The sequence below is a fragment of the Hemiscyllium ocellatum genome, chromosome 31, assembly GCF_020745735.1.
Source record: "Hemiscyllium ocellatum isolate sHemOce1 chromosome 31, sHemOce1.pat.X.cur, whole genome shotgun sequence".
Classification (NCBI taxonomy): domain Eukaryota; kingdom Metazoa; phylum Chordata; class Chondrichthyes; order Orectolobiformes; family Hemiscylliidae; genus Hemiscyllium; species Hemiscyllium ocellatum.
Genome location: NC_083431.1, coordinates 29,285,989 through 29,299,800, shown reverse-complemented (window position 1 = coordinate 29,299,800; position 13,812 = coordinate 29,285,989). Strand labels below are relative to the sequence as shown.

General features: G+C 43.2%; 1 protein-coding gene across 3 annotated transcripts in view; it reads left to right on the top strand.

The window, feature by feature from the left end:
* The first annotated feature begins 12,533 nt into the window (after positions 1-12,533).
* The window catches only part of ggnbp2 (gametogenetin binding protein 2), a 77,103-nt gene continuing 75,824 nt past the window's right edge, over positions 12,534-13,812 (top strand). The window contains exon 1 of one of the 3 annotated variants that reach the window (XM_060848135.1): positions 12,534-13,257. In XM_060848135.1, the coding sequence (XP_060704118.1) occupies positions 13,165-13,257 (93 nt within the window). In that variant the 5' untranslated portion in view covers positions 12,534-13,164. Of the gene's footprint in view, positions 13,258-13,468; positions 13,603-13,812 lie in introns of those variants that run through there. The other 2 variants (XM_060848133.1, XM_060848136.1) reach the window with 2 other exon arrangements.

The following is a 13,812-nucleotide window of genomic DNA, read 5'->3' as shown; positions in this document are numbered from 1 at the left end:
TCCACTATCTCATTAGCCATCTGCACTGACCCTCTGAAGAGCATTCCACTCAGACCTACCTTCCTGCCCCATAACCCTGTACTTCCCACAGCTAATCCACCTAGCCCATACATCCCTGGATACTATGGGCAATTTAGCATTACTAACACACCCTAACGTATGCACCATTGGACGATGGGAGGAAATGGGAGCATCTGAAGGAAATCCACACAGGACCAGTGGAGAATGTGAAAACTCCACAGTCACTCAAGGGTGGAATCAAATCTGGGTCCTTGGCACTGTGAGGCAGCAGTGCTAATCATTCAGCCCCTGTGCCATACCTTTTTCGTGTATAGGAGTTGGAATAGGCCATTTTGCTTAATCCATTATCCAGTTCCTGCTTTCTCACAGTGTGGAAGCATGCTGTTATTCCAGGATCATCTTGAACAGCAAAGATAACCAATTTTGTCTCCTCCTCCCATCTATCCTCACCTCTCATAAGAGCAAGGAGATTATGATTTCTTTGTCATTGAGATCAAGGCCTCCAGCTGCTTCTGCCCAGCTCTTACCAAAGTCAGAAGTGAAATCACATACAACTACTGTAAAGTAATATATTCCTTCTCAACTTGAATGCAGTTTTGGACATGGGTCACTAGAACACTCCCCTGTCACCTCTCCACTCTTGTCCAACTGTGTGGAACAACACTCATCTGCTTCTAGTTTTATCTAATCGTAACCACAGTATGAATTGTAAAGACTTCTTTTCTTGTTCCCACATCATGACCACTGGTGTCCCTTAAGTGTCTAGGTATCTCTTCCTACTGTTGTTGTACATACTGCCCCTCAGTGACATCATCCAACAGCTGTATATCATGATGTATAGAGAAACATTTAATCCAATTGCACTTTCTTTAGTTTTCATTTTAAAAATTTTGGCTTGACTGTGTATGCCAGATATGGAATGTATATGGTTGATATCAAGATTATTACAATTCTTATGAGACATCAGAAGATGGAGATGCTATATAGAAACAAAATGAATTTTCTCAAACAAATGGAGGACAAGGTTGCAATCAGTACATAAGAGTTAATTGACAATGATAGTCTTGTATTACACCCTCTCTGGAGAGGTTGGTGGTATGGCATTACATCGCTGCATAATTTTCTGGATTTAATGGATCATCACAATTTTGAATAGTGTTAATTATACCTTAAATAATACTTCTCAAATATTATTATAAACTAGTATAAAAATACATTGCAACTACCCTAAATAAGATGAGTTACTAAATGGCAGGAAGATGGAAACGAAACAAATAGTACCCATGAGGAAGTAACAGAGATGGTTTATAAGAGTGATGCTGCGACATGGTGTACATGGACTTCTAAAAACTATTCCTTAAAGTGCAGCACAACAGGCTTGACAGCATAGTAAAGCCTTCTGGAAGAATGGAACAGTAGCAACATGGACATAAAATTAACTGAGTGACAGGAATCAGAGTTTTGTGGTTAATAGATATTTTGGACCCAAGTAAGACTTTTAGTGAAGTACTATAGGGGTCAGTGTTAGAATGTTTGCACTTCCTGATAATATATCAATGACTTAGATTTTGGTGTATACAGCACAATTCCAAATTTGTAGACAAAACTGGAAAGCATTTCATACGGAAGAGGATAACACAGAACTTCAAGAAGACATCAACAGGTTAGTGGAATGGGTGGACAAGTGACAGATGAAATACAGTGAAGGGTTTTGTCAGAAAGAACAAAGAAACTACATAAAATAAAGAGTATGCAGGAGCAAAGTGAACTTTGTGTATATATACTTCAGTCATCGAAGGTGAAAGGACAAGTCGAGACAGCAATTAATGATCCTCAGCTTTATTAACAGGGACATTAAGTAATGAGGTTATATTAAACACATATAAAACATTAGTTCAACTTCAACTGGAGTACTGTGTCCTGCGTAGCACACTTGAGTAAAGTGTGAAGGCATTGGAAAAAGCACAGAAGATTCAGAAGACAGGTTTTAGTGCTGTAAATAGATTAGAGGCATGGAAATGTTTTACTTGACCAAGAGGAGCGTGACGCAAGATTTGATAAAGGCATTCAAAACCATGAGAGGTCTGCGCAGAGTAGACAGGGCGATACTGTTCCCATTGGTGGAAAGATCAAGAACAAGATATAAGTTTATTGATAAAAAGAAGCATTTTGAATGGGATTTGGAATGCCCTGACTGGGCACGGGGTGGAAACAGGTCAAATGAGTTTTACACGAGGAAATTGCATTATTATCTGAAAGAAAGGTTATTGTGAGAAGATGGGGAAGTAGCTGGAGGTGAATAACTTCTACAGAGGAGGGGCCACAAGGCCGCCTTCTGTGTTGAAACAATTTTTATGTAAATGTTCCAGTTAAGGTGGAAGGAAATGCTGAACCGTTGGATATGCAATCTTTCAGATGAAATTTTAAGCCTTGGTGTGTTCTCCCTGGTACATTGATCAATCTTTTTCCTTCAGCCTACATATGTTCGGTATTGTATTTTTTTGTGTGAGCTCCTGAACTAGGCTTTCCCAGCTGACGTGGAAGGAGTGTATCTTGATTACATGGTAAACTCTTCAACTTATAAAGACAGAAAGCCAAGACAAAAATCTGGTATGCCCTGACTAAAATAAAAACTTCTATGAAAATAATGCTACACTTGTTGCTGTAACGTGCATAATAATTTGTCCTGTGCCTGTGCTGTGTCTTCCCTCACCATCAGTGTCAAGGAACCTGTAGGTATTAGGCAGGGTGTTATGGCAGGGCTGCTCCACCTGGTGTTGTGGCTCCACCTGCAATCAGGTTCAACAATGCACCACTTGAAGCAGTCAGTAATTTTTTCTATTCATTCAAGGAATGTTTCTTCTTTGTCATTGGGTCAAAATCCTGGAATTCTCTCCTTGATGGCAATATGGGTGTTCAAGAAGGCAGCACCAAATCACATTCCCAAGGACAATTTGGGATGGGCAATAAATGCTAGCCTAGCCAGAAAGGCCTACATTCCTCAATTAATAATTAAAAAAAAGACAACTTCTCTCATGACGAAGAGCTGAGTACATTTGCATAGGGGTATTTCACCTGTTTTATTCTTCTCTCTGAGAAAAGTTATTTTCTATATAATGGTAATGTGTTTTCTTAACCTTTGTTTCTTTTCCCACAACTTAAATAATTTCACAGCAGAACACTTATGAATGCAAAATAAAAGACATCTTATTATCATATACTTGCCATGGAATTTTAACATGACATCTTACACACACAATTCCTCATAAAAATTAGCTACAGGAAAAAAGAAAGTTCAATAACAAGTTATAATGATTTCAGACTCTTTTGTAGCATCTAGTAGTTTTTTTTAAATTCAGTCGTGGGGCATGCGTTTCAAGGACTGGCCAGCATTTACTGCTGACTCCTAGTTGCCCTTGAGAAAGTGGTGGTAAGCTGCCTTCTTGACCCATTGCAGTCCACATGATGTGGGTTGACTACGATGCTGTCAAGAAGACAATTCCAGCCTTTAACAAGGGGTTGGTGATGGAAGGCATGGATATTTCTTGTGGGCTGCTTTGTTCTGGATGTGTCAAGCTTTTTGAGTGACGTTGCACACATTCAAGCAAGTGGGGGTTATTCCATCACATTCCTGATCTTTGCCTTTTAGATGACAGACGTTGGGGATTCAGGAAGTGAGTTACTTGCTGCAGTATTTCTTGCCTCAGACCTGCTCTTGTAGCCACTGCATCTATGTGGTGAGTCCAGTTGAGTTTCTGGTCAATGGTAACTCCAAAGATGTTGATAGTGGGGCAACGTCAAAGGGCAGTGGTTAGATTGTCTCTTATTGGAGATGGTCATGGCCTGGCATTTGTGTGTCGTGAATGTAACTTACCCCTTGTCAACCCAAGGCTAGATATTGTCCCGATCATCTTGTATTTGAAGTCTCAAATGGTGCTGAACAATGTGGAATCATCAGTGAACATCCCTACTTCTTATCTTATGAAGAAGAGAAGAATGTTGATGAAGCAGCTGAAGCTGGTTGGCTTATGACATAACCTTGTAGAACCCCTGCACAGCTGTCCTGGAGCTGAAATGACTGACCTCAAACAACCACAACCATCTTCCTCAGTGCTAAGTATGACTCCAACCAATGGGCAGCTTACTCCCGGAGACACTTTGATTCCAATTTTGCTAGTGCCCCTTGATGCCACACTCTGTCGATGACAGCCCTTGATATCAAGGCTGTATCTCTCATTTCACTTCTGGAATTCAGCTGTTTTGTCCATGTTAGAGCCAAGGTTCTCGTGAAGTCAGGAGCTATGTGGTCCTGGCAGGACCCAAACCGGACATGACTGAGCAAGTGCTGATTTTACTGGAGATTCCTTCTCCCATTTTCAATCAATACCTGTTTTACTTTGGTTGCATAGTGTATTGCAGATGGCTCAATAGCTTTTTGGGAGATTTTTCAGATGACATTTCTTTGATCTGAGCAGCATCTGCTCTAACTTTTTAAAAACAGGTGTATACATGACAGTCTCAAGCATATGACTTACACAAATCCAAACAGCTTTCATAAGATAATGGGTTTAAATAATACACATCCTGTGTTGTGGCCTCTCATGCCTTTTGAGACAATTTTTTGTAGCTGAGATGAGAAACCATTCCAATACAATGAAAGATCAAACTGACTCATTTCATATTTGTCCAACACCCATGAAATTTCACCCACTGTATTGTCCATGGTGAGACATGGTAAAGCACCATCCTGTCCTGCTACTATTCATAATTCACATGTTACTATGTTCAATCGCAACAAAAGGATTTACAAATTTCATTCTTGGCTGGGTTGCCAATATTTCAATCAGATATTTGCTTGAGTTTCAGGTCTGTTCTGGAATTGTTGTGTCCATTTTTAAAACTAAAAAGATTTAAAATTTGTAGCATTTTCTTTGTCTCTACTGATCATGGCAACATGCATTGGATAAGCAGCTACCAGCTTTGACAGACTAATAAAACAGACAGACATTGGAAAGGAACAAAATTATTTGCAAAACCAGTATACTTATGTTCCAAACCTAAGCCATGAGTACATTGTTTTATGGTACCAAGAAAGGAGGCTCAATAACGTTCATCTCCAGTGTCTAAGCTACAACATTGGCAACACATGGAAAGACAAATTCGCCAACTAAGCTGTTATACCTAGGGCAAAGTAGTAGCACTAAACAAGCAAAGAAGGCTTTGCTGGCCTGGCCTTTTTCACATGACAGAAGGTGGCCCAATCCCCAAAAATATGTTATATCAGGATGTAGCCAATGTCAAGAGGCCAGAGGATATCCAAAGATCTTATCAGATGAGACAGGAAAGTTCTCAATATCAGTTGTGTCAAGTAGAAGATGTTAATAGATGATGGATGCAAATAGTGACAAATTTAGAATCACAATGACATGTAGTTTCAAAAAGTTTCAAGAGTGGTCACCAGCCTTGCAAACAGGGCATCAGCAGAGATCATAAAAACATATGAAGCAGGAGTAGATTACTTGACCTTGCAACCCTAACAACAAGGCTGTAGCTGATCTGTCCCAGGCTTCAACTCCACTTTCAATTCAACTTAGCACCCCTGGTACATCACTCCCTGATATTTCAAAGATGTATCTACCTCCTCGTTAAATACTTTCAGAAATCCAGCCTTCACAACTTTCTGGAGTGGATAATTTCAGACATTCACTGCCCTCCGCGCAAAGTAATTCCTTCACATCTGAGTTTTAAATGTGTGTCTAATACTGTAACTGTATCCCCCAATTTTGAGAACCCCCACTGGACACACATTCTTACCACCTATTCTGTCAAGCCCCCACAGTATCAGTAAGATCATCACACATTCTTGGAGTCAGTCATATAAGACAGAAACAGACCCTTCAGTCCAACCATACATGCCAAGCAGCCTTGTGAATCTTCTCTGAAACCTTTCAAGTTTAACAACATCTTTCCTATAGCAGGGAGACCAGAACTGAATCTGCCTAATCTGTTTAGACTTTTGCATTAACTCACCTCTTCATCTCAGGAAGCAGCCTGGTGAATCCCTTTTAACTGTCTCCAAAGCCACTACATGTTTCTTTAAATACAAGTGCCAAATCTCCAGCCTCACTAACACACGCACCAGTGTGACTCTGGTGATTATAATGAGGTTGGCCAAATGGATCTCATTGAGTATGAGTTCCCTGACTGGCTCAGGTTAACAGCCCTATTCAGGAAGTCCTGCCTGACAGATATAAACAGGAGTCTCAGAGAGCCTCCTTATTCGAGGGACTGGCTCTGAGCTCATTGGGCAGAGTCCAAGTACTGTACACACGTAAATAAAGGGTGACTTGGTGGTAGGATATTAGCCTCCATGGAATTACAGGAGAAAACAGTATGCATGTGAAGAAAATTTGCTCATAAACAGTTGTCTTTGAGTTGGGGTAAGCATTTCTGACATCATGCCTTCAATTGGGAAGCTTGACTAGTTCAATCCTGCCAGAGAGTCACAGATGTACAGCACAGAAAGAGACCCTTTGGTCCAACTTATGCTTGATCATCCTATTTATCAGAATTTGGCCCATATCCCTCTAAACCTTTCCTTTTCATGTACCTATCCAGGTGCCCTTTAAATGTTATAATTACACCAGCCTCCATCATTTCCTATAGCAGCTCATTCCATAACGCACCACCCTCTACATGAAAAAGTTGCCCCTTAGGTCTCTTTTATATCTTCCCCCCGCCCCCCACCTTAAATTTATGCCCTCTAGTTTTAAACTCCCCTACCCTGGAGAAAAAAACACCATGGCTATTCACCCTATCCATGCCCCTAATGATTTTATAAACCTCAATTAAGATCATTCTTCAGCCTCTGAAATTCCAGGGAAAATAGCCCCAGCCTATTCCGCCTCTTTCTAGCTCAAACCCTTTATCCCTGGCGGCAGCGTTGTAAATCTTCGCTGAAACTTTTTAAGTTTAACAACATCTTTCCTATAGCAGGGAGACCAGAATTGAATGCAGTATTCCAAAAATGGCCTAACCAATATCCTGTATAGCTATATCATGACCTCCCAACTGCTGTACGCAATGCACTGACCAATGAAGGCAAGCATACCAAATGCTTTCTTCACTGATAAAGGACTTATGCCCGAAACATTGATGCTCCTGCTCCTCGGATGCTGCCTGACCTGCTGTGCTTTTCCAGCACCAAACTCGTGACACCGCTTTCTTCACTACCCGGTCTACCTGCAACCATTGAAGTTTGAACCCAGTATAAGGAACTAACACATTATTTTTCCAGGCAAATGACGTTGAAGCAGATGAAAAGCAATGAGTAATTCTTCTGACTGCCTGCGGACCCACAGCATTTTTGATTATTAGGAGCTTAACTTTCCCTGAGACATCAGATACTCAAACCTTTCCAGAGTTAATGGATTTAGTTAAGGCATATTATGACGCCAAACCTCCTCTAAATCTTAGATACCATCAGTTTTATTTGGCAATTTGAAAACCTGGGGAGACTGTATCAGAATTTTTGATGGAGGTTAAAATGACTGGCAAAGGCATGTGATTTTGTGTTAACCTGGAATTAAATGCTGAGACACCGTTTGGTATGTTGGATTAATGATGTAACCATGCAAAAGTGCCAACGAGGTGAAAACTGGTTGAGTCATTATAAAATGCAGCAAGGCAAGCAAGGGAGCTACAGTGCATCCTGATTGAAGCAGGTACCCACACCTGTCTGACTGAGATGAGATAGTGTGTTTTCAGTTATCTTTACTAACTCACTCAACAGTTTGCTATATTCATTAATACAGCGTTCCTGTTCATTCATAATCCTTTATTAACCCATTATTTACTACAACATGGTTTCAAAGATCAAATTAAAATAACCCTTTATAATCAAAGCAACCCTTTCAAACCCATTACTGCATTTTCACACCTTATCAGCCTTCGCTACAAGCTAGGTTGAGGCCTAGCTACCTCTGAATAGGTGTCAATATCATAAAAATACCCATCCCCATCAAGTCTCCACAAAATGTTATAATATTAAATCAACCCTTAGTAACCATCTCCTGGAACAGAATAGATTCCCCAATTAGTATGTACCTGTTAAATGCCATTAAATGGGCCAGTATCCCTTGAAGAAACTGACAAAACAGTGCTTCCATGAAATTGCATGAATGAATGAAACGCAAATAGTAAATAAATCTCACAACCCAGATACAGTAATCAGTTTAATATCCTTTATTCTTTTATTAATTATAGGTACAATTTTAACTTATTTACAGCATATAGGCCTAGTATTTTTACTAACATTTACTAAGTTAAAATTATGCAATTATGCAAGCAGACCACACAGACACACTTAATCCCATCAGAAGTAGCAGCTAGCATTTAGCACATTTTAACCCATCTCCTGTCTTCCAGTACAGAAGCCTTTCAAACCTTTTTGTGTACTATAAATAAAAAAAAGTAACACCATAGTAATGGAATTTTAACATACGTGAGAACTGTATTTCGGGATCTTATTGCTGCCTTGAACTTTTGTGCTGAGATTGCTGAATGAAATTTTCGCCACTCACCGATTTTGGTCATTATTTGAACACGATCCCACACCGAGCTGCGGGAACACCACTTGAGTGTAGGCAATCACATAGCCTCACGCGAGACATATTCTGAGCAAAGAGACCCTAGGTGAGCCCACAGCAAATCTCCAAAACAAAGCTGAGCCTCGGCAAAATGACTAAAACGTTCTTCAGGATCCAAGCTGGTAAGCCGATGTAGTTGTTGTCGGTATACAGACTCGAGAGACAGAAAAGGACTCCTACAAACCCCGACTTAAGAGAACTCATAGGCCGGTACTCAGGAGAGTGTACACCCTGGAACATCCACCTATGTCTGTTTTGGAACAGTTAATTTGCTTAGAAACATCCAAATCAAAACCAAACAAAATAAAGGCCTGGTTAAATGGTCACCTAGTTCTCATGGAGGTCGATAATGATGCAGCCATTTCAGAGATCACACAACCAGCCTTTAACCAGATTCGTGAGGACTCCAACTTTTAAGTTTGCACAAGACCTTGACCTTACACAGGGGAACCATGACAGATTAAAGGGACAACTCTGGATCTGGTCTCTTATGAAAAGCAGCTGTTTCAATTACCACTAATTGTAGTAAAAGGCTCGGGCCCAAGGTTGGTGGGCAGAATTGGTTGAGAAAGAGTCACCTTGAAAGACTAAGCATTTTTTGATTAAAAAATGGCTGCCTGAGTGAAGTCATAGTTAAATATCTGGACATTTTTCAGGGCGATGATTAGTTTTTTGAGGAAGTAACAAAGAGGATTGATGAGAGCAGAGCGGTAGATTTGATCCATATGGACTTCAGTAAGGCGGTTGACAAAGGAGACTGATTGGCAAGGTTAGATCTCATGGAATACAGGGAGAACTAGCCATTTGGATGCAGAACTGGCTCAAAGGTAGAAGACAGAGGGTGGTGGTGGAGGGTTGTTTTTCAGACTGGAGGCCTGTGACCAGTGGAGTGCCACAAGGATCGGTGCTGGGTCCTCTACTTTTTGTCATTTACATAAATGATTTGGATGTGAGCATAAAGAGGTACAGTTAGTAAGTTTGCAGATGACATCAAAATTGGAGGTGTAGTGGACAGCGAAGAGGGTTACCTCAGTTTACAACAGGATCCTGATCAGATGTGCCAACGGGCTGAGAAGTGACAGATGGAGTTTAATTCAGATAAATGCGAGGTGCTGCATTTTAGGAAAGCAAATCTTAGTAGGACTTATACACTTAATGATAAGGTCCTAGGGAGTGTAGGTTCATTGCTCCTTGAAAGTGGAATCGCAGGTAGATAGGATAGTGAAGGAGGCATTTGGTATGCTTTCCTTTATCGATCAGAGTATTGAGTACGGGAGTTGGGAGGTCATGTTGTGGCTGTATAGGACACTGGTTCAGCCACTGTTGGAATGTTGTGTGCAATCCCGGTCTCCTTCCTATCAGAAAGATGTTGTGGAACTTGAAGGGTTCAGAAATGATATACAAGAATTTTGCCAGGGTCGGAGGATTTGAGCTGTAGGGGCTGTTTTCCATGGAGCGTCGGAGGCTGAGGGGTGACCTTATAGAGGTTTACAAAATTATGAGGGGCATGGATAGGGTAAATAGGCAAAGTCCTTTCCCTGAGGTCAGGGATTCCAGAACTAGAGGGCATAGATTTAGGGAGAGAGGGGAAAGATATAAGAGAGACCTAAGGGGCAACTTTTTCACGCAGAGGGTGGTACATGTATGGAATAAGCTGCCAGAGGAAGTGGTGGTGGTTGGTACAATTGCAACATTTAAAAGGTATTTGGATGGGTATACGAATAGGAAGGGTTTGAAGGGTTATGGGCCGGGTGCTGGCAGGTGGGACTAGATTGGATTGGGATATCTGGTCACTATAGATGGGTTGGACCGAAGGGTCTGTTTCCTTGCTGTACATCTCTATGACTCTATGTCTATCAAAGGAGCCAAGGTCACCTTATATGTTGACCAGGATGCTATTCTGCAAGGCTTGCCCAGTGCCATTTATCTTATGTGCAAATGTCAAAGCAGAAATCAGAAGGCTGGAAAGTGAATACAGCTGATGTTGCACGTTTGGTACCGTTAACACCTGAAGAAGAGGAGAAATTTCTTCTGAGACAATCTGGGTGCAAGAGATGATCCACAGTCCAATACATGCTGCCTTTATCCGAGTTAGAGGAACCAGACCTGGGATGAAAATAGCCCTAGAGAAGCTACAAGGAAAAGAACAGGCTGATACCCTGCACTTAGGTGATTAGAAGGAGGTTGGCCATGTGGATCTCAGAGTATGAGTTCCTTGATTGGGGCTGTTAACCTGGTCCAATCGGGAAATCCTCACTGACAGATATAAACAGGAGTCTGGGATTTGAGGGTTGTCCTCATCTCCCTGTAAAATGGTCAAACGGTAGGTTTTGGGGCCTAGCTTTGCTGTTCCTCTCCCTTGTAAAATTGCTGTCTCTTGTACAGCTGTAAATGTTTATTGTAAACTGTTTTGTAATTTGTTTAATAAAATAAAAAAAAACAGGAGTCTCAGGGATTCTCCTCACTCTAGAGACTGGCTCTGAGCTCATTGGTCAGAGTCCACATACAGTGCACATGTAGATAAAGAGTGACTTGGTGACACGATACTGGCCTCTGGGGTGTTATTTCAGTTACAAAACTTCTGCGTTTTTAAACACCAATCTCTAGCAATAAAGGCCAAAATTTTGTCTGCCTTCTTAATTGCTTTCTGCACTTGCATGCTAACTTGGTGTTTCATACCCAAGAACAACCAAATTCCTCTGCGTTGCACTTTGGTGAGTGTTTCTCTATTTAAATAATTGCCTGCCTTTTGATTCTTCCTGTCAAAGTGCATGATCTCTCAATTTTCTACACGGAAAACCATTTGCCACGTTTTTGCCAAGATGCTGAAACTATTCAGATCCCTTATGTTCTCATCATAATATGCCCTCCTACTTATCATCAGCAATTTAGGATAAATTGTAATCTGTCCCATCTTCCAAGTCTTAATTTAGACAGTAAATAATTGTGATCCCAGGACTGATCCTTTGGGCACCGCACAAGCGCAACCAACTTGGAATTAAGTTCCTTTACTTTCTTCTGTATATTAATCAATCTGTGCTAAGACATTGCCGCCAATTCCGTGATCTTCTATGCTGTGCAATAACCTTTTAACGAAATACATCTACCTGTTCCACCTTATCAACTCTACTTCATATTCACCTATGGCACTTGTCCAACCTTCCAGAATCAGCTTTGCACTACCGTCAAGCAGCAGACGAATCTGATTTATTTAGACCAGGATTTCCGTCTGAGGCCGCGTTTCCATGGTCACTGGCGGGTGGGAGGCCGATCTCGACTCACCTTTAAAAGCCGTAAATCTGAAACAAAAATAGAAACTGCCGGGCGGGGTCTGGCAGCATCCGTGGGGAGAAAGCCAGAAGTTGAGGTTTGGGGTCAGGCGGCCCTGCCCTCAGAAGCTGCGCCCCATCGTTACCGACCTGGAGTCAACAGCTCACATCCAACCGCCGTTAGAGCATTGTCACTGCCGGGCGGATGTCTACATCAACGCAAACCTCTCCCTTTCAAGTTCTGCGTCGGCACACGGAGAGGCGCAGGGCGCTGTCACTTCTCGCCGACCCTTCACGGCCAGGACTCATCCTTCATTCTCCCGGCGTGTTTTGAACGAGAGGCTGCAACCCGCGCTCGGGACGGGCAACGGAGCAGCAGGAGGGTGGGGGCGGGGGCAAGGGTGTGACCGCGCACGCGCGGTTCCGGCCCCAGCCCCACCACAGAGACACAGGGACAAGGACCGGCCCCAGCCCAGGCACAGGGACCGGCCCCGCCCCTCCCCCTCTGTCACGCGCGGACTGGCCGGAACTACTTCCAGTAATGGGGCAAAGGGGGGGGGGGGGCGGGGAGAGTTGGTTAGTGCGGATCTCGCCACGTCTGTGTGAGGAGGAGGAAATAGTCTGCTCAACATTAGAGATGTATTGAGTCTAGAGGCACACGGTATTTAATAAAAGGAGAACACAATTACCGGGGAGTGAGTAATATGAATTCTGGGAGAGGAATTGAGGTGGGCAGGCAGAGTAGGTGTGTGTTTGTGGGGACAGGGAGGAGAGGCGACTCGCACTCATTGAGGGGACTCATTTCCCGGGGCGGATGGCGGCGGCGCTGTGGCAGTGACGCTCTCCATTTTTATTCGAATATTTTGGTGGAGAGGGAGAGGGAGAGGGAGCGGAGTTTGTGGGGAGGGAGGGAACGAGGGAAGCAAAGGAGAAAGAAGGAGTCAGCTAGGTAGCGCCCGTTAGTCCATTCGCGAGCTCGACATCAGGCTCCGGAGCTTTCTGGACGTGTAACCCCCGTCTGTTGTCGAGCCTTGGCTTGGTCGCCGCTCTCGGCGATTATTGAATCGTTAGCAGGAGGTTTCCCCACCCCCCAGCCTCCCTCTCTCGGCCGGACTCTGTCTGTCTGTCTGTCTATCTGTGTGTGTGTGTGTGTGTCAGTGAGTGGCGGTTGGTTGCTGTCAGCCTTCCCCCTCCCCTCCCCTCTCTCTCTCTCTCTTGCTGTTGACATGGCGCGCCTGGTTGCCGTCTGCAGAGACGGGGAGGAAGAGTTCCCCTTCGAGAAGAGGCAGATCCCGCTCTACATCGATGACACCCTGACGGTGAGTTTGAAGCGATAAATGGCGACTGCGAGTCGTCAAGGAAGGGGTTGGAGGTGGTATGGGGGTGGGGAGAAGTTTTCCCATTCCCTCCACCCCGCCCCCGACCAGGCCCCAGCCCCGGCCCTGATCAAGGCCCCGGGTGCCGCCGTTTATTGACCCGGTCGTTCCAGGGCCTCAGGCTTCTGCCTATTGCACTAGGCCGCTGGCGTCCGAGTCTGCTCTGTCCTGGTCAGAGACGGCGTGAAATCCAGAGAGCAGCCTCTCCTCTCTCCCTTGGCCCGTTTGGAGTGGAATGATGTGTCTCGCAGGAAAACTTACACAACCCGAGGCCCAAGTGGAGAAAGGGCAAGTTACAAAGTTCTCAAGTGCGTCAGTTTGCCTTGTATGACTGGCGTTTTTTTTAAAAACAGAATCAAAATCATTTTGTGATTCAAGTGGAGACTTTGCACAAATGCAGATTGTTACATCATCACTTTTTTTGTAAATTCATTTCCTTCCATTTTGTGGACTACGTTATTGGGATTTATGTTTTACATTCCAAAATGTAACTTTAGC